The sequence below is a fragment of the Schistocerca gregaria genome, chromosome X, assembly GCF_023897955.1.
Source record: "Schistocerca gregaria isolate iqSchGreg1 chromosome X, iqSchGreg1.2, whole genome shotgun sequence".
NCBI lineage: Eukaryota > Metazoa > Arthropoda > Insecta > Orthoptera > Acrididae > Schistocerca > Schistocerca gregaria.
In genome coordinates, this window is record NC_064931.1 from 251,153,884 (window position 1) to 251,175,829 (window position 21,946).

Genomic DNA, 21,946 nt, shown 5'->3' on the forward strand with positions numbered 1-21,946 from the left:
ATTCATTGCCGTTGCTGCGCGGCGCCGCAGTTCACACATAGGCACATACGCGGTGTCTTTCACAAGCCATCTCAACAACAAGGAAATGAATCAAATACATCACATACCGTGAGATCAGGCGACCCTGAGGGACAATGGTGTAATGCAAGATCCATATGTCCTCTACTGGGTAGAAGATGCAGCGCCCTGCTCTTGAGGAAAATCACATTGCACAGTTGAAGGTGAACTGTAACTGTTGAAACAGGGAAAGCAAAACGTCTGTTACTAGAATGAAATTTTCGCTCTACAGCGCAGTGTGCGCTGATATGAAACTTCCTGGAAGATTAAAACTGTGTGCCGGACCGAGACTCGAACTCGGGACCTTTGCCTTTTGCGGGCAAGTGCTCTACCTCCTCCGTAGTTCTGCAAGGTTCGCAGGAGAGCTTCTGTGAAGTTTGGAAGGTGGGGGACGAGGTACTGGCGGAATTAAAGCTGTGAGGACAAGGCGTGAGTCGTGTTTGGGTAGCTCAGTCGGTAGAGCACTTGCCCGCGAAAGGCAAGGTCCTGAGTTCGAGTCTCGGTCCGGCACACAGTTTTAATCTGCCAGGAAGTTTCAAAACGTCTGTTGTAGATGTGTTATAGCCTACTCGCCTCGAGGCATATTAAGTAATTAACGAGTGAACGAGAGAGCGAGCTGCGCCAGGGAGACTCCTACAACCAAACACAAATTCGCAAACTTACGCAAATGGAGCTCACATAAATATTAATTTCGATGCCAAAGTTAAAATTTAGTCAAAGTTTGTCTTCAGTCATGTAGAAGATGTAGTTGCGTGAAATCGGATGAATCTATTGTAGACGCCCTGTGTTATTCATCTTTCATACTTTTAATAACAGGACTGACAACTTGTTTCACTGTCTAAAGCTTAGTTAAGCGCCAAACTTTGTTGGGGAACTTCCTCACATCTGATCTCTTCTGGGGTAATGATCTCACAGACAGCGGCTACCGCTGGTCTAGAGAGTTTCGCATATAGTCACCTCTGAGTGACGGAATGTGACACTTCGGAAGTGGATTGTAGTCTGATCGGGACTCATCAAAAGATCATGTAAACTACAGGAACATCACATCGACAACAAGAGCTAGAAAATGCAGTATCTCTGGTACGGATTGAAGGAAACGTTAGAGCCGTGGCTGCGACTCTGGAGTCGTATAATGCAAGAGCAGGCTTCAAATTTCTGTCCGGCTATCGTGATTTAGGTTATATTCCTGGATGGTTACTGCGGCTCTCTCACACATCCTTGACGTCCTGAGTGCTCTGTCGCTAATGACTTCGATGTCGACGAGATAATAAACTCTGTTTCTCTGAATAAGAATGGAAATTCGTTGCCATTGATCCCAGGTAGCCTCCACAATTCTGCTACCGATCTTCCAATTTCATTTTTAAATTCAAAATGGTTCAAATGGCTCTGAGCACTATGGGACTTAACATCTGAGGTCATCAGTCCCCTAGAACTTAGAACTACTTAAACCTAACTAACCTAAGGACATCACACACATCCATCCCCGAGGTAGGATTCGAACCTGCGAGCACAGCGGTCGCGCGGTTCCAGACTGAAGCGCCTAGAACCGCTCGGTTACAATGGCCGGCTTTTAAATTCAGTAGTCTACGTTTTTTAAAGCTTGTCGGTAATGAATATTTGTCAGCACTCCGCACAGCTTTAGCAGTTTGCTTTGAGGTACCACAAAACATCATCCAGAGGCGTTCGTGCTCGGTTTTCTTGTAGTTCTTACATAATGAAGTGTTCGTGATGGAATTAACGTTACGCAGCAATCCATTGTATAACACTTCCTCGTACGTGCAAAGTCATGCCCTCTGTTTTACCTTGGAACGAGACTGCGACAGGCATCCGATGTTCCCTGGAGTAATATTTTTTCTCCGGATGGAGTAGGCTTGGAAAATTTGTGGAGTTTAAATATCTAAGTGCTATGTCAATGAAAGCAGCGTGTGAACGTTCCAGCCGTTACAAGGATGAATATTGTAGCATGTTTGACATCTGGTTGATTTTCTTGAATACATAGTGCAATAATGACGACTTCGGTTGTAGAAGGTGGCCGGTTTTCTTTAGCAAAATAAACTAAGTCCCTTCACAGAACTATGAGAAGAAATTTACCGTGTCAAACAGCCTAGATATGCTGCAAATGCTTGGCCGAACCTGCACGCTCGATATATGAAAGTCATCGTTTTAGTAGCATAGGTGGAAAATGCTGGAGCAGGAGGGATTTTCCTCGTTCCGAGAGTACTAGCGATGATGTCTGTCAAACAGTTTTGTTGCTTCCCAAGCAGCATTCAAGTAAGTGACTAATAAGATTATAAAAATAGTTACATGCTTGGCGCTATATCATCAACCACTAATTTTCGCATTCTTTAACAGTGTAAGTAAAGAAACTTAATGCTAAGGACGTGTTTATATGATATCCGAACGACGAGGGCTCCGTATACAATGACACGGGCGATTTCCACTTTTTTTCCTTGCCCTTGCTAATACGTTTCCGTCGGCACCAGGAACCACGCTATTTACAGTGCTCCCCCAAGGGACACTACGAAGAAGTGGGCTCGTAGACCTTAAGTTTTGAACGATCGAGGTGGCACCGTGGTCAGCACACTGGACTCGCATTCGGGAAGACGACGGTTCAATCCCGGCCATCCTGGTTTAGGTTTTCCGTGATTCCCCTAAATCGCTCCAGGAAAATGCCGGGATGGTTCCTTTGAAAGGGCACGGCCAACTTCCTTCCTCATCCTTCCCTATTCGGATGAGACCGATGACCTCACATTTCTTCTCCTTAGAGTAGGCATCACAACAACGTTTCACCAGGCACCGCTGTTTGTGTATGAGAAATCGGTTGGAAACTTTCCTCATGTCAGCACGTTGTAGGTGTCGCCACCAGCGCCAACCTTGTGTGAATGCTCTGATAAGATAATCACTTACATATCACAGCATCTTCTTCCTGTCGGTTAAATTTCGCGTCTGTAGCACGTCATCTTCGTCGTGTAACAATTTTAATGGCCAGTAGTGTATTCATCGCTCCCCAGAAGATACCAGACATTTTTATATGCTGGAAGGTAGCTGTACACAACGTTAGGTGGGTGTTCATATCATTGTGTGTGTCTCTCTGACAGGGAAATCGCAAGACAAGATTTAACTTCAATCTTACTAATAGGAGAGATGCTGTAACCCGAACCGTAGTAGCCGGCCGAGGTGGCCGAGCGGTTCTAGGCGCTACAGTCTGGAACCGCGCGACCGCTACGGTCGCAGGTTCGAATCCTGATTCGGGTATGGATGCGTGTGATGTCCTTAGGTTAGTTAGGTCTAAGTAGTTCTAAGTTCTAGGGAACTGATGACCTCAAAGTCCCATGGTGCTCAGAGCCATATGAACCATTTTGAACCGAACCGTAGTACACAGCTTCGTGCCTTGTGCTGGTGGGTAAACAAGGAACTATACCAATGTGTCGGCACAGAAGTATATCCGAACATGACAATCTAGCTTTCAATGTTGTTTCCCAATCCTCTGAAAACAGGTCACCAAGAGGCACACTGGCGTAATTTATACCCAGGTGTCTATCATGGCCTAACTGCACACTAGAACAGATGGAGGTGGGGTTAAAGTGAAGTCCTCAAAGATAACACGAAATCTGCCTGGTTACTCTTGTCACACACACACACACACACACACACACACACACACACACACACACACACACACACACACAGAGAGAGAGAGAGAGAGAGAGAGAGAGAGAGAGAGAGCGCATTCATCAGCTGTACGCAATCGTATATGATGATTTTCGAATCAGGCAAATCGTCTTAAATTTGGGTCTACGACAAGCTAAGTCGCGTTAATTGCCAGATGCAGGAAACCGAGTGGGAAACTTATTCTCAGGTTGGGTCTTGTTACGGAGAGTGGCACAAAACAAAATTTACAACTGCGCGAAGGCTATATAAATTCTTGCGAATATTGCGAACTGCTCTTTTTCCTTACGTAAAAGTAAGGCTGGTAAGTATTGTTACACAGCTTCTAACGACCTTGATGCTCATGAAGAGCAAACCTCCGACAAAAAGCAAGTGATATAAAAGGAATGCGATATTTCTTTATTAAAACAAAACAGAAGGTACGGAGGTTGAAGACAGCATTCCGTAACATGGTGCAAGATTCAGTACGATCTAACGCAGAAATGAGCAAAGGAATGTTAAAGTGCATGCCAACAAGTTTTTTCTTGCAGCTGCAAGTAACGAACAAAATGACTATCTCCTTTATAAGTCTCACACAAATAACACCTTGTTTTGCTCGTAGTAACAACGCTTACGAAGTAAGGTCGACAAAATGCATCTAACAAAAAGGAAGAGAGTGTTATTATCAAGGGGTTGCATTATTTTACAATAATATCTCGGAAATAGAATATCAAATAGTTTATTGGACTGCACTCTGTTCTTTTACGGACGTCCTGCGCAGTTAATGAGAGCTTCACACAACAGGAAGCGCAGCAACTGCTGGTACAATACTTGCGGCAGAATATTTGTTTCTAATCTTACGGGGCATTTGGGCCCGAGCGGTCCAGGGCGCTGCAGTCATGGACTGTGCGGCTGGTCTCGGCGGAGGTTCGAGTCCTCTCTCGGGCATGAGTGTGTGTGTGTTTGTCCTTAGGATAATTTAGGTTAAGTAGTGTGTAAGCTTATGGACTGATGATCTTAGCAGTTAAGTCTCATAAGATTTCACATTTTCAGCATTTGGGCCTACATATTTGCCCTCTCATCACAGGTTGGAATGACATGTACGCTACGTCATTGACGCGTTTACATTAATAACGTCAAGTGTCGTTAGAATATCGTAAGAAAATACAGTAAGATTTGGGCAAAATTTCCACTTGGTGTAATGAACGGCAGTTCTATTTAAATATGGATAATGCAAAATCATAACTATAATCCGGCAGTATTCTATTACAAGATGAGAGGCAAGCATATCGAATAAATACTAACAAGGGGGAGGCCTCAGACACGGCCAACCGGCTCGGCTCATATGTGACAGGCCGTTTGTTTGCAACCTAAAATGTAAGACGGTAAGATATTATGTCTCGGCATCCCTGAGGTTTTTAGAAATCCACCTCTAAAGTTCATGACGCGCAGTCGACTTAAAATTGAGTCGATTGACAGATAATTGAAAACTGAGAGTTTTTCATTATTATACGTTGGGTCCGAAAACTCACACTTCCCTAGAAATCGAGGAAAGAAACTGTTAAGACTGCCGATAATGTTCTCTTAAGATAAATGCTATTCTATGAAATCGCCGCTTGGCGACCGCATGTTGACAGGGAGCAGGGAACCTGTGTTCGATTCTGATCCTTTTCACAATTTCATCACTACCATGCTTGTCTGAAAAATATTAAGAGACCTAGTGATGTTTTAGTTTTTTGTTTTATCTAACGAATGTGAAAAATTTAAGCTCTGCCACTTTGACAATGCGTAGATTAAAGCTTTGGTTTCCTGCGTGAAACGGGTTCGCCAAGTCCTTGGTAGATTTCTGGGGTATGTGATACTAGATACATACTCAGCGACTATGCAGTTCCCGTAAGTTATTGGCTGGTGGTTTGTGGGGATGGAGCTGGCTCTTATAGTGTCCCAGATGTGTTCCGCCAGTTTCATACCAGGCGAATTATGTGGACAAGACAACAATATGACTTCACTATCATGCTCGTGATACTAAGATAGCGCGATTCTGGCCTTGTGACATGGGCAGTTATCCTCCTGGAAGATGTAAAATTTGTGAATTTTTGGTAACATCTTATGGGGCCAAACTGCTTACATCATTGATCCCTTAAGCTTACACAATTAAATCTAACTTAAACTAACGTACGCTATGGACAACACACACACCCATGCCGGAGGGAGGACTCGAACGTCCATTGGGGTAGCCACGCTGACTGTGACAAGACGCCTTAGACCGCGTGGCTGAAAGATGTAATCACCATCAGGAAAGACATAAAGCTTGAATGGGTGATGGTGGTCCACAATAAGGGTCATGTAAGTAGTGCGGTAATACTCGTTCTGGCACATTTTGTTTGTGTGGGTTGCACACATTCAGGGCAAATTAGCTCCCTCCCCTGAACCTAATGTTATACTAATATATTTATGATCACCTTGGTCTGTTAATTGATTTATTATCCCCTGGTGGCTGACTTATGACCCCCTGGAGATAATCTGCGTTTTGAGAAGCCCACCACCCCTCCTCCTCCACATCTTCCTACCACACCCCACTGGGAACAGGGGCACTATTTTACGTTACCACTCCCCCATTCATTGCTGAGAAACGTTTCCCTCTCCTGGGAAATTCTGCAGCCATCCCATCCCATCACCCATCTGAAAATTGGCAGGAAAAAGTTATAGTCTATGTTGAGCTGATGGAAAATATGTAGGGTAGTTTCCATTCTTTATTTTGGGTGCTATCCTGTGGGACTTTGGCAGAGAAAGCTCAGTCCCTCCTCTCCCCCACCTGGAAAAATCGCTTAGTCTGTGCTGATTTGTTGGACTGAAAGGTGAAAGTATTAACCCACTAGCAACTAGATGTCCCAATTACATAATTACACGGTTTCAGATTGGAGGTGTTATATTGTTGGAAACTTTTCGTGTGTGTGCTCACCTTGACGTACAGGTATTGATGGAACTAGTGCACAGTGCCACCACCAGAGCACATGCCCCCACTCACCGCCCCAGTCCTCCACTTTGAGAAAAAACTGGTGGGAAAAATCGCTCAGCCTGTGCTGAGCTGCTGGACTGGAAGGCTCCCATGACAGGAAATTCAACTACATTGCAGAGGGCATAATAATATACTGCTTGTTTATAAAATTCAATTTGCATAGCAATTTGCAGGGTTGGATCTGTTTGGTGGAAAAAGCTGATCATTCTTTGCTGTTGGAAGGTACAGGGCTTGTAAAGTACCTAAAAATTAAATATGTAAATAGATCGCTTTTTTCCTATCGAGCAATGAGTACCATCATAAAATCAGTGTCAACAAAAAGCACTCGCCACATGTAATTACACTGTCACAAACCGTACCAAACATATTGTACAAAAACCTTTCAATCACATCTTCCCGCATGCCGCCCTGCATAGATGCTCTGGGCTACCAGCAACCCCTTGGGTCTTGAGCGCTAGACTGGGACGCGCCGGTCACCTATGAAAGAATGTGTGATACTGGATGTCAGCTTCCTTTGTAATTTGATTCAGGATTCACTTCTTCTATTGTTCCCAAACATACACCTTCAACACCAGCTTATTGGAGGCAGCTGCTCTATGTGCTCACCATGCTGTGCTTATACTGACTAAGTTAGGTCACAATATCATCAACAGAGGACACTGGGAAAAATAACCTTCCTATCCCTCCTCCTTCCAATCCCCTCCTCCCTTCCCTCTCCCTCACCCTCTAGTTGCTTCTTGTTCGACTAAGTATCAGGTAGTGGCAACTCTTTGATACTGATACTTGGGAAATCCCTATTGAAACATATGCTCTCTCTCTCTCTCTTTCTGTCAAGTGATTACTTCCCGACCAGTGAGCATCTGTCACGTGCCTCCAGAAACCACACTAAACCGTCTTTCGTCCTGAAAAAAGTACTGGGTACCTGGTAAATCTCCAGCCCTACCCAAAATTTTGAGCTGTGCATGTTTTGGAAATAGTATATCTCCACTACCCCCACTCAATTACATTGACTGACTAATTAATTAAATCGATACCTTCTGTGTGGGACAGTTTTCCTTGCTTCCTATTGGTGGATGCTATGACTGACATATTTGGCGGGAAATTCTTGGGCAATCCAGAATTCGATCTCACAACTACCCGGATTCTAAACCCTACCCTTCCCCCTTCTGGTTCACCTTTCATCATATTGGTGGCGACGGGCAAAGTTATTTCGTCTGGTGGGAAATCCATTACATTGGAGGCATCTGAAAATGGTAGTGAGAATTTCAAACTTCAGCTTAGTTGCGCTATGTCGCTAAACAATTTGCAGAAGACAGGGCAGAGGTTTGACTGGAGTCGCATCGCAATACCACTATTGGAAACAAGAAACTGATCAATCGAGAATTTGATGTCATGATTGGAAGCGGTGCTCTATAAAATAATACTTGTTATATCAAATTTCGGTGGTGGGGGGTGTGGGAATTTATACCGTCACGGTTGAGTAAACCTGCAGGTTTGCTAAGTGTATCTTTTAAAACACTATACAATTCCAAAGTTGGTTTTCTCTGCAACACCAGAACGAAAAAGGAGGGTAAGGACATACTGCATGATAGGATTGTAAAAATAACAAATCCACCTTTATTCAAACAAATATCAATCTACTTTTCTGCTGCAAGAGAGAGTCCACTGGGATGTACTGAGAAGCAGTCAACGTCACACACAGCAACCATCACCAAGTGGACAGAGCACTTTGTAAACACATACACTTCAACCACAATCCATTCTGTAGTAGTTGCCATGGCTAGATGTCAGAGATCGCAGGAACTTCGCCCGCATCTCGTGGTCGCGCGGTAGCGTTCTCGCTTCCCGCTCCCGGGTTCCCGGGTTCCCGAGTTCGATTCCCTGCGGGGTCAGGGATTTTCTCTGCCTCGTGATAGCTGGGTGTTGTGTGTTGTCCTTAGGTTAGTTAGTTTTAAGTAGTTCTAAGTTCTAGGGGACTAATGACCATAGATGCTAAGTCCCATAGTGCTCAGAGCCATTTGAATCAGAAACTTCCGTAGCTCACTGCCGCTGGTCGTCTTCACACGATCTCCAGGTATTCACACACTGGCAGTATCAGATGCTCTGAGGTGAGAGAGACTGTCACCGTAATTGCCCAGCCGTCAACAGATCAATTTACATGGGGGAATAATCGTCCAGCGCAAATACCATATTGAATCTTCTCACACACAACACACACACAATCGATCACGCCGCCTAATGCATACTGAGTATTAGCTTGCTATTCACTTGCCCAGAGGGTGACACAGTTTGGTCAACTTCACCCCACGTACCCTACCTCACCGGTTCAGTAGGCTCAGCAATGGCTCCCGCCTTAAGCTGGAAATGTCCGTTCACTCCAACTACAATCTACCTCCGCCATGCTCCCAGACAACATGCAGAGTCGTCCTAGGGAACAAGCCACATACACTCCTGGAAATGGAAAAAAGAACACATTGACACCGGTGTGTCAGACCCACCATACTTGCTCCGGACACTGCGAGAGGGCTGTACAAGCAATGATCACACGCACGGCACAGCGGACACACCAGGAACCGCGGTGTTGGCCGTCGAATGGCGCTAGCTGCGCAGCATTTGTACACCGCCGCTGTCAGTGTCAGCCAGTTTGCCGTGGCATACGGAGCTCCATCGCAGTCTTTAACACTGGTAGCATGCCGCAACAGCGTGGACGTGAACCGTATGTGCAGTTGACGGACTTTGAGCGAGGGCGTATAGTGGGCATACGGGAGGCCGGGTGGACGTACCGCCGAATTGCTCAACACGTGGGGCGTGAGGTCTCCACAGTACATCGATGTTGTCGCCAGTGGTCGGCGGGAGGTGCACGTGCCCGTCGACCTGGGACCGGACCGCAGCGACGCACGGATGCACGCCAAGACCGTAGGATCCTACGCAATGCCATAGGGGACCGCACCGCCACTTCCCAGCAAATTAGGGACACTGTTGCTCCTGGGGTATCGGCGAGGACCATTCGCAACCGTCTCCATGAAGCTGGGCTACGGTCCCGCACACCGTTAGGCCGTCTTCCGCTCACGCCCCAACATCGTGCAGCCCGCCTCCAGTGGTGTCGCGACAGGCGTGAATGGAGGGACGAATGGAGACGTGTCGTCTTCAGCGATGAGAGTCGCTTCTGCCTTGGTGCCAATGATGGTCGTATGCGTGTTTGGCGCCGTGCAGGTGAGCGCCACAATCAGGACTGCATACGACCGAAGCACACAGGTCCAACACCCGGCATCATGGTGTGGGGAGCGATCTCCTACACTGGCCGTACACCTCTGGTGATCGAGGAGGGGATACTGAATAGTGCACGGTACATTCAAACCGTCATCGAACCCATCGTTCTACCATTCCTAGACCGGCAAGGGAACTCGCTGTTCCAACAGGACAATGCACGTCCGCATGTATACCGTGCCACCCAAGGTGCTCTAGAAGGTGTAAGTCAACTACCCTGGCCAGCAAGATCTCCGGATCTGTCCCCCATTGAGCATGTTTGGGACTGGATGAAGCGTCGTCTCACGCGGTCTGCACGTCCAGCACGAACGCTGGTCCAACTGAGGCGCCAGGTGGAAATGGCATGGCAAGCCGTTCCACAGGACTACATCCAGCATCTCTACGATCGTCTCCATGGGAGAATAGCAGCCTGCATTGCTGCGAAAGGTGGATATACACTGTACTAGTGCCGACATTGTGCATGCTCTGTTGCCTGTGTCTATGTGCCTGTGGTTCTGTCAGTGTGATCATGTGATGTATCTGACTCCAGGAATGTGTCAATAAAGTTTCCCCTTCCTGGGACAATGAATTCACGGTGTTCTTATTTCAATTTCCAGGAGTGTATTTATCAGTGTAACTACAATTAAATATTATGATCACAGCCCCAATCTGGTGACTTTTAGCAATGAGCAAAGTATCACGACTACCTGTTTGTGGCAACTGTGGTTCTGGAAATATTAGTTTCCCATGTAAATCTACATCCTCCTTATGATTGGATGTAATTTTCCACTTTAAAGCTTTCATACTTCTAACAGCTATTGAAGCACTGAAATCGCTGTTTTCCATGTAAAAAACAGAGAACTTGTACCTCCCTTACAACATACATCGTCCCGCCCACAACATTTTCTTTGCGCATGTCGGAACACTAACCACAGTAAATTTACATTCCAACCCATACACATTCCACGCAAGCAGTGTAATTACTGTTTATACATATACAGCGTCGAAAAATTTGTGGAATGTCTATACTGACAGCAGCTAGGTGTCTGGATTCTTCTCAATTCTAGGAAATTATTTGACATTACGGTCTTCCAGCCAATCAGATTCCGGAAGGTGCTGCATCCCACCAAGGCTCTCTTACATGGGAAAGAAATGACGGTTGCCTTCCCTTCAACTACCTAATTTCAACTACTTTTCAAGGCCACGTCCCATTCATGCAGACTATCGCATATAGGAGTCTCTTTCTTTGTGTTTTCTGACAGGGTAGAGTGAATTTGAAAACTAATATTCTTGTACAACATCTTTATTATCTTCCGCATATACATTTACACACTCTCTTCATTTTTGCTTGCTGTAATATTCTAAGTGTAAATGCACATTGTGTGTACGAGGTTTGTTTCAGTAGACTACTTTTTAGGTGAGGCCATAAGAAGAAGCCAAAAAGCTGACAAATCTGGCGAGCGTTCTTGCCAGTGGACATGGCCGTAACGTGGGATCACGTGTTGGGGAAGCATTTCTCGAACAACTAACACGGAATCATTAGTCGCGTGGGGTGTGAAAAAAAAAAGAACACCCAACGATTCCCGCTTTGGACACTCCACACCACATAGTCACTTTTGAACTGTGCAGTAGGTTTTGAAGCACGTCTTGTGGGTTGTCAACTGCCAAAAAGCGTCATTTTTGTTTGTTTGCATACCCGTCTAAATGAAAATGCGATTCATCAAATGTTCAAAGGTGCGTGAAATCTTATGGGACTTAACTGCTCAGGTCATCAGTCCCTAAGCTTACACACTACTTAACCTAAATTATCCTAAGGACAAACACAGACACCAATGCCCGAGGGAGGACTCGAACCTCCGCCGGGACCAGCCGCACAGCCCATGACTGCAGCGACCCAGACCGCTCGGCTAATCGCGCGAGGCTGTGCTTCATCGCTCAGCATCAACATAAGATTATCAGCAGCAGGAACATCAAACGTTCTCTCACAAAACTGTCCCTATTCATTACAAGCAAAATCTAGAATGTTATGTGCGATCATAATTTTGTAAGGAAGGAAATTTATCTGATCCTCCATGATGTGCTGCAACGAGCGACGAGACAATTGAACATACGCTCTTACTCTGTCGACATTTTCCTGCGTTGGCACCGTTCGGGGACGATCAGGCAACATCTGCTCCGTTACTGATCCACTATTATATTGACAGAGTAATTACTTTTGAAGAAATGTTCAATAGCGAAAAAGCGACAATGTACGGCCCATTGCGCCTTTGCTACTGAAGATGGACGCTCAAACCTACGAAACAACAGGTCTCCAACCCCGCTACTGATACTACCCAAGTCGAATTCGTGCTTTCTTTTTGTGTTGCCCTGTATAAGGTAATAAATATTTTACACAACAATAATTGTTTTCAAATTCTCTCTACCATATGAAAAAAAAGAAAAAGACTTATATTTACAATTATCTGAGTGTATGGGATGTGGGTAGTTGGATGACCTTGAAAAGTTGGTCAGTCTAGGTAGTTGAAGCCAAGGTAACCCTCGTTTCTTACCTATACGAATGTAGTCAGATTGGTGCTGCAGTCTTTCTTTCTTTTCCATGTGCCGCTTTTCCCGCGGATACGCAGAGTCGGCATGGTTAATCGGATGTGGCAATGTTAGTTGAAGGGGTGGCCGGATGCCCTTCCTGCCGCCACCCTGTACCCCCCCCCCCCCCAAGGAAGGAATTAGCTTACCCCAACTGTCTGCGACTAGTGTAATCCATGGAATAGTGCGAAGTGTTCAGAGGTCTATGAGCAGAGGCGGGACGTGGGGACCAGCCTGGTATTCACCTAGGGGGTTGTGAAAAACCGCCTAAAAACCACATCCTGGCTGGCCGGTACACCGGCGCTTGTCATTAATCCGCCAGGCGGATTCGATCCGAGACCGGCGCGCCTACCCGGATTCCAGGAAGCAGCGCGTTAGCGCGCTCGGCTAACCTGGCGGGTAGACTGGCGCTGCAGTGGTAATATTTAATTGTAATTAAACTGATAAATATGTGGCTGGCTTCCTAGAACGACTCAGCTTGGTGTCTGGATACGTGGCAGAGGCAGCCAGTGGCCAGACCAAACAGACATTTCCAGCTTAAGGTGCGAGCCGCCACTGAGCTTCCCGAACAGGTCAGGTGTGATGCGACGGTGCAGTTAACCTAATCGTGTCACCCTCTGACCATATGAACAGAAAAACAGAAAACTAATACTCAGTGTGTGTTGGATAGCCTTCGCGATCGTGTGTGCTGCGAGAATTCTCCGACTTTTACGTGGGGCGAGTGTCTGCACTGGATGATTATTCCCCTGACTGGTTGACTGCCCTCTAAGCACCCGCTGCGGCCAGTGTGTGGATGCCAGGAGATCGGTTGGCAGCTGTCGGTTTGGCTGGCGCACGGGGACCTATGAGAGTATCCAAGACCTCTGACATCTAACCGTGCCAGCTACTAAGGAAAGGATCATGAGTTAAGTGTATGTGTTTACATAGTGCCCTGTCCATGTGGTGACAGTTGCTGTGTGTGGTGTTAAGTGCTTCTCATTACATCCCAGTGGACTCTATCTTCCAGCAGAAGAGTGGTGTAGCATTTGTTTAAATAAATGTGGATTTATTGCTGTTACTATCCTATCATGTGGTAAACCCTTACCCTCCTTTACCTTTCTGGTGTACTACAGAGGACCAACTTGGGAATTCTATAGCGTTTTAAAAAATACACTTAGCAGACCTGCAGGTGGTCGGGAATTACACAACCGTGATAGCATAAATTATGGCTGAAAATTGAAATTACGAGTACCATTTTATACGGCTCCACTTCCAATTTTGACATCAATATCCTGACTGATCAGTTCTCTGATTCTGATAATGGAATTGCGAGCACATCCCAGTCAAACCCCTACCCTGTCTCCTGAAATTGTTTAAGGACATAGCGCAACTAAGCTGAAATTTGAAATTCTCACTACTATTTTCAGATACCTCCAATGTAATGGATTTCCCACCAGACGATCTAACGTTGTCTGTATCCATCAATATGAGGAAAGGTAAATTCAGAAGAGAGAAGACTAGGGTTTGGAAACTGGGCAGTTTCATAGAATCCTGCATAGCCCAAGAAATTCCTGGCAAATATGTCAGTCATAGTATCCAACCATTAGCAGCAAGGAAAAAATGTCCCACACAGAAAGTATCGATTTAATGAATTAGTCAATCGATCTGGTTGAATGAGGGTAGCACAATGTAATATTTCCAAGTCATCCAGAAAAAAATGGCTCTGAGGACTATGGGACTTAACTTCTAAGGTCATCAGTCCCATAGAACTACTTAAACGTAACTAACCTAAGGACATCACACACATCCATGCCCGAGGCAGGATTCGAACCTGCGACCGTAGTGGTCGCGCGGTTCCAGACCACGAACCGCTCGGCCACCATGGCCGGCAGACATCCAGAGCCCAGCAGTTTGGGTAGAGTTGGTAGTTTACCAGTTATCCGCTACTTTGTGCAGGACAAAAGAGGAGTTAGTGTGATATCCAGTGGCACATGCCACACGTCTGCTGGTCATAAAGTAACCACTTGAGAGAGAGAGAGAGAGAGAGAGAGAGAGAGAGAGAGAGAGAGAGAGAGCATATGAGCATATTTTGACAGGGATTTCCTATGTATCAATATCAAAGAGTTGCCGTCACCTGATACTTTGTCAAACAGGAAAAAACCAGAGGATGAGGGTGGGGAGAGGGGGAGGGTTTACTTCTCCTAGTTTCCTCTGTTGGTGCTATTGTGAACTAACTTAGTACCTGCACAGATGGACGAGCACATAGAGCAACTGCTTCCACTGAATGGCGTGGAAGGTGTGTGTTTGGGAACAAAACAGGAAGGTACTCTAGTGCCAAATTTAAGAGGAAGCCGATGTCGAGTATCACTCATTCCCGTGCAGGCGACCGGCACCTCGTAGTCCAGTGCTAGGGACTCAAAGGGTTGCTGGCAGTACGGCGTGTGTGGTAGCGTGCAGCGAAGGGGCCAGCGCGTGAGCCGACGATAACGCAATGTCCTGGCTGGCATAGTACCCGGCACATAGACCTGGGGTTGTTGCGAAGATGCGATCGGAAGGTTTCCGCTGGATATGGGTTGTGGTGGTGGACGATGGTGCTTGCGTAATCATGCACCCTTTTCCCCACAAACTGCAACATTCCACACTGTCAATCAGTTTGATGAGATTTTTGCCACGAAATATGCAAGTCATCAATCATAAGTGTGTCATTATTTTCGGGGAACCAAGGTGCTGTGGGATCAAGGCCTTTAGGAGTTTTCCTAGTATCTGCCAGTGATATCACAAGAGTGAAGTTACAATGATTGAGCTATTTCCCACCAAGGAGGAGCCCTGCCTCCCACAAATTGATTACGTAAGAATGCAAATTGAATTGAACAATATATTATTATTACAATGATTTGAATTTTGTGCCGTGAGATCCTTTCTTTCCAGCACAGACTAAGACCTTTCTCCACCAATTTCCAGAAGATGTGGGGAAAGAGAGAGGAGGTCTGGGTGATTTCCCAGAAAGGGGAAAAGAGGCTCAGAATTAAACTGGGGAGCAGTGACAAAAAAGTGTACCTTTTTCTGGAGGGGTGGGGAGGGGGTGGGATGGGGGATTGTCATAAGGATGGATTATTCCCAGGGGATCATAAATCAACCACTAGCGTCATAAATCAATTAACATTACAATAGGTTAAGTGGAGAAGGATAATTTGCCTCTGAATGTATGCTTTCCCCTGACTGTATGCAACCTGCACCAAGCGAATGCCCCAGAAGCCTCTTTAATCTACTAATCATGTAGTCCACAGCTGTGTCTTCGATTAGTACTACAAGTACCATGGAAGCCCAAGTGCTTTGTGCCTGCAACAGAACTGTACTCTGTTGTCAGATCTGCCCATTCTCTTTTTCAGTGCTGACAAGCCTACGATCCCCATTTCCTGTGATGAGGCTTGGAAGTTCAACATCTTGTAGCTTACTCGTGATTTCACCGTATTTTGGCCACTTTTCGTGGATAAGCACCCAAACACCTGACCAGCTTATCCATTTCCGATTCACAGAAGTTCGTTCACAGAAGTCAGGCTATAATAATCTGCCCTTTAGCAGACTCGTTTATCTCAGTAGATTTTCCCATTTGCGCTCTATGTCATCGCCAGAATAATACCACATTCGTCTCTTGTTTCCTTACCACGTCAGTTGCCCGCAACGCCAACAGACGGCATTCAGTCTCGCGGTGGGCGGTGACCATAATGTTTCGGCTGATCATTGTATACATTATTGGATGCTTATCACTCCACCTGAAAATGATTCTGCGTACTGACACAATGAGAACTAACTGGATGACAATATTAAAGCACAAATTTCTATTGTGTATCATCAGTATATTCGGTTGTAAGCTGCCATCGTGATGTGGTGATGGTAAAATATTGTCAAAGGAATGATACTTTGTAAATAAGCTTTTTGTCTAATCGCGTATCGTGCAGATGCAGGCCACTTACCCAGCAGTGGAGACGTTGGCGATGCGCAGCGTGGTGTTGCGGTGCTTGAGGGAGTAGGCCCTGCGGTAGTCGAGCGTGTGCCAGTGGTGCGAGCTCGTCAGCCACGACGGGAACCTGCACTTGGCCGGCGACGACGCTGCAACACGCGCCACCAGCTCACATCTACTACCAATCTGTAGTCGAATGTTATTAAGGCAGGCAAAAATATTGTTAACAAACTCTTTTACATGAAACTTCCCCGGCAGAATTAGACATCTTAAAGTACCAAAACTTTTAAATTTCACAAATTCCAAATTACGAATTAATTTTTTTTAAATTGTCCTACAGCCCGATGACTGGTTTTATGCACCTCTTCACGCCACTGTATCCTGTGCAAGTTCTTCATATCTGTACAATTGCTACAGCCTACATCCTTTTGTACCTGTTTACTATTGTGAAACCTTGGAGATCCCCCTCTTCCATTTGCACCCCCGCCCCACCCCCACTTACTTCCACTAACAAATTAACAATTCATTTATGCCTCTCAGTATGTTCTACAATCTAACCCGTTTTTTAGTCAAATTGTATCAAACTTTTCTCCCCAACTCTATTTAATAGCTCTTGATTAGTTACTCGATCTACACACCTAATATCTCATAATCTTCTGTAGCACCAGAATTTAAAAGCTCCGATTATGCTCTTGACATGTACTGATTATCGTCCAAGATTGTGAATTTTCCCACGCTTCTTTGGACTTAAAGTGTCCACTATGTTAACAGCTTGCTCAGTACTACCAGGGCAATATTTCCTCGAAAATACTTCACAGAAGGTGGAGAGATATGTTGTATGAAATAACTGAGTTTTCAAAAGGTGAGCCGGCCGCGATCTAGCGGTTCTAGGCGCTCAGTCCGAAACCGCGCGACTGCTACGGTCGCAGGTTCGAATCCTTCCTCGGGCATGGATATGTGTGATGTCCTTAGGTTAGTTAGGTTTAAGTAGTTCTAAGTTCTAGGGGGCTGATGACCACAGATGTTAAGCCCTATAGTGCTCAGAGCCATTTCAACCATCTTGACCCATTCAAAAGGTGATTTGAGTTGAGACGTCATTTTCTACTGTGTTGGTAGACACTGTTGACTCTTGAGATTCCACCTTGGTAGTAACGCTGACTTCGCCAGGTGTCGGCGTTAAAACCGGTTAAACGTTGCTACTGAAAGGTATCTGTCGGATTCCTTTCATGTTATTTTCTTAATCCTGTTGTCATTTACGGCATAAATTCCATTTCTAAATTTACTGTGGTGTTTCTGACTCAATCTGAGAGGAGACTGAACAGTGGAACGTGTTACTTTTACACATAAACAAGAACGATGTGTCACCCTACTACATTTCAAAACACAGTTTATATGTAATTCATGTCACGCAGTCTCATATGGAACCTACATGCGCTTTCTTTTATATACTGTATATGATAAGATACTGCCATCCCCCTTCCCTTGTATGTGAAAGAATGAATGAGCAAATGTATTTCTAGTTGCATGCTTGATGGTAGCAGACAAGCCTATCTGCTAGAGAACAGTAGGACCAACGTCGGAACAGGTAGCTACGCTTTCTAAAAGCAGATTTCCATTCTTAGTATGTTCCTGTCCGTCCCTTGTCATGTTGGCATAGGAAGCTGTCTCTCTGGTCACTTCCGTTTGTATCTGTGAGGCACCCTCGGTAGGGGCCCAAGCCTGTCTGTCCGCGGCGAGCGTCTGAAGTGGTGAGATCTCCGGCTGAGCGCGTGTCTGCTAAGTCCGTAGGACAATGGATTCCTCAAGTTCAGCCTAACTGAAAATTTAATCACCTCTGTTTCAGGTTCAGATGTAAAATATCTTATGTTATCTTAAATTGCAACGCAGTGTAATTCGAGTGTGAAGTTCAGAATATCTTCCAGTAGTTGCTCTTTTCACTACTTTGTGAGCAAAGTGGAACCACGTGTTGATGATCCATAACTCTAACTAAGATCATCAATCTTAAATGCAAATGTGCGTGAGATTATAACGCCTCGTCTTGACAATATTTATCAATATAGTTGGAGTTGGTGTTCGATCTCTACTCTCTCATATGCATATCCGAAGTCTGGGATGTGTTAGCCTTCTCATTAACGAAGCAGGTATGCAGTATGCTGGAATCCTACGTTAAAAATGAAGTTGTTACTGTTGGAAAAAGTGTAAGGAGGTCACTATATTTAATTAACACACCCTAATAGATCAGTAACATTGTCCCGGTCATATAAAAGACTGGAGAATTGTTGGGGATTTAATTAAGATAATTATCAAGAAGTCTTTTGGTGGAACCACATTTTACTATGTTTCATACTCGGCCGACTAAGTATCAGTAATAAGAAGGGACAGGGGGTTGATTGTCATATCACGTATTGTCTTGACCCAGCTGCATGTTGAGACTTCTTTCCAGATTAAAACTATGTGCTGGACCGGGACTCCAGCACGAGACCTTTGCCTTTCGTGGACAAGTTTCCCACCAACCGAGCAACCCGAGCATGACTCACGTACCGTCCTCGCGGTTTTACTTCCGCCAGTACCTCATCTCCAACGTTCCAAATTTTAAGCAAGTTATCCTGTGGAAATTGCAGGACTAGCACTACTGGAAGAAAGGCTATTGCGAAGACAGGGTTTAGCCACGGCCTGAGGAATGTTTCCAGAACGAGTCTTTCTGTCTGCAGTGGTGTGCGCCCCGACATGAATCTTCTTGGCGGATTACAACTATGTGCAGGACCGAGACTCGAAACCAAGACCTTTTGCCTTTTGGCTTTTCTGCGAAGTATGGAAGGTCCTAGCGGAAGTAAAGCTGTGAGGGCGGATAGCTTGTGTAGCTCAGTCGGTAGAGAACTTGCCCACAAAAGGCATAAAGTTCGGGTTCAAGTTGTGTCCAGCACACAGTTGTAATCTACCAGGAAGTTTCATATCGGTGCACTCTGCTGCAGAGTGAAATATTCATCCCAGTTACAAGTTTCTTAATATTGTGTTACATAATATGCAAGTTTATTATAACTAGTGAGTAAACTGTTCATCGAAAATGAATACGGTTTCATAAGTGTTTTTGACTTGGAACTCTTCTTAACGTTGTGTCATACCATGGTTTCCGTATCTCTCACGTAAAGATAAAGAAATAATGGTTAACGTTCCAGTACTGCACAGGAGGTCTGGCACTCCAAACAACATTAATACCCTCATACAATGTTATGGACAGGTTTTCGGGCACGTGTACATGAAATACCAAAATACTGTATTTTGTTTTAGAGACCGAGAAAGAATCAGATATATTATAACTCTATGTTAACGACGAAAATATTTCTGAGACCCCACTCATTATTTCATCGGGAGCTTGCGAGAATAATAAAATAAGTGAAATAAGAAGGAAAAAAGTATATTCACCTAGGGTAATAATGTAGACCTGAGTCTGTAATTTCCTGACGATGAGAAATGCCTTGCTCCCAATGCTAATATGACTACTACAGGATTCTGTCTGTGAGATGGAAGATCGATGCTTATATAATGATATCTTTCCCGGCAATAAGTTCAGCTCCACATGTAAAATAAACAACCTAGACACGAGACCAGGAGACAAAAAAAAAATTGATTTCCTGTAAACTGATTCCGAAACATATTAAACGAGGGGAACCTTCCATTTAAACGCATACTGTAGTCAGTGTCGTTGTCGCTCACCTCCTCCAGTCTTAGTAATCCCGTGATGTTGGTCACAAAGTAAATTCTGCTTTAAGGGCTGTTAATTAATTTACGGGAGAAAGGCGTAAAACTTTATTAAACGAAGGGGAAGAAGCTAATTAATGGAAATGTTTTCTGTTCAGTGAAGCGGATCTTCATTTGACAGCGCAAAAATTTTGGGTTGGAATCTGGCTATGCGATTTTACTACAAGATAAGCGAAATTGTAGCAGTACATAGCTACTACAGACTTTGGCGAAAGGAGTAGCGTATGAGTTAAAATAGGGCACACAATAGAAAATTCACTTATACGCTCGCGACATCCATTACTGTAACTGTGTACTTATCCAAGGTTTCATATTACGGTGGATATTATTCATAAAAGTACTGTAAGGAAGTTACGGTTTTTGGATGTGAATTTAATTTATAGATTAAGCATATGCTAAATGTTAAAATTTCATTTACATTAATTTTTTTACCTCTTAGGAAACCCAAACTAAAATCATACACTATTGCGGTTAGAGATTGCAAAAGATTCGACATGGGATTGTTCTGTTTGTATGAATAAAATTTGCAGTGTTTCGAGACACATATCATCAAAGGATATATAGTAATGCTGTTGCATAAAAGCTTGGGTTTGAGCACCATGAAAAGACACTCGTTGGCAAGAGCTAACGCTGAAATTCGAGGTACATAATGGTTTAAAGTCATTCCTCCTGAATTAAACGAATGAATCTCTCCTTACTGACCTGCGTTGCAGCTACTTTCATAAACTTTTATAATTATAACTAACTTTCTGTACAAGATACAGGTAACCTTTGCCCAGTAGTCCTTAAAACTCTTCGTCACGTATTTCGTCAGTTACTTCAGTTTTGGATGCGGTCTAACCAAGACTCAATCGACACTCGTGGTGCTCGGACTGGATGGCGTCCTGGATGTGACAGATGATCTAATGGTCCACACAAGCACTAACCAAAGCTCAATCGGCGCCCAAAACACATGACTCTGGGTCTGGATGGCGTCCTGATCTCAAGGTCCATACAAACACTCATATGTCCTGTGGTGCCCCTCTTCTAGAGAGAAGAGGTGGACCACTGCTTCGCTCAAACTACAGGACGTTTGCAGGGGGTGTTGCGGGCGAACAAAAGGATGCATACAATGTACGAGGGACATTCCGAAATTGAATTTCGTCACTGTTTTTGAAACAGGAGATTGTACATCAGGTGACACAAACAAACGCCATATAAATCCACTCCAGCTACTGGTTCAGTTACGGAAGGGGCGTCAGCGGATGAAGAAGAACGCATTCGCAGGGCACCAAAGAAGAGAAAGAGTAGCAGCAGACTGTCGTGCCCGAGGTTATCCCAGTGCACATCCCGATCGCTGATGGACTTGTACTGACCACGTGGTCGCCAAGTGTGTGCTGTTATCCGATATGAATGATCACGTGGGACTAGTGTGTCCATCATCCATGAACGCCTACAGACCGTGTACGGTGGAGAGGTCATGTGTTCTCAGATTGTTGGTCGCTGGTGTTACATGTTCTGAGAAGGGCTTTCACCTCTTCCCTGCACTAAAAGCTGAAATCTCTCTATGTCACTTCCAAACTAATGCTGCAGTGGTGCAAGTGGAGCAGGCTGTGTGACAGTTCCTTGCATCGCAGGGCACCATGTCATACCAGAGTGCTCGCCCGGCTAGCCGCTCGGTCTAACGCGCTGATACCCGAGCGGGAAGGGGTGCC

The 21,946-nt window shown here is 45.0% G+C and overlaps 1 protein-coding gene across 1 annotated transcript in view; it reads right to left on the reverse strand.

Moving 5' to 3' along the window:
* LOC126298759 (uncharacterized) overlaps nucleotides 1-21,946 on the reverse strand; it is a 628,974-nt gene that overhangs the window by 252,750 nt on the left and 354,278 nt on the right. The window contains exon 6 of the mRNA XM_049990206.1: nucleotides 16,507-16,642. Coding sequence (XP_049846163.1) covers nucleotides 16,507-16,642 — 136 coding nt within the window. The remainder of the gene's footprint in view (nucleotides 1-16,506; nucleotides 16,643-21,946) is intronic.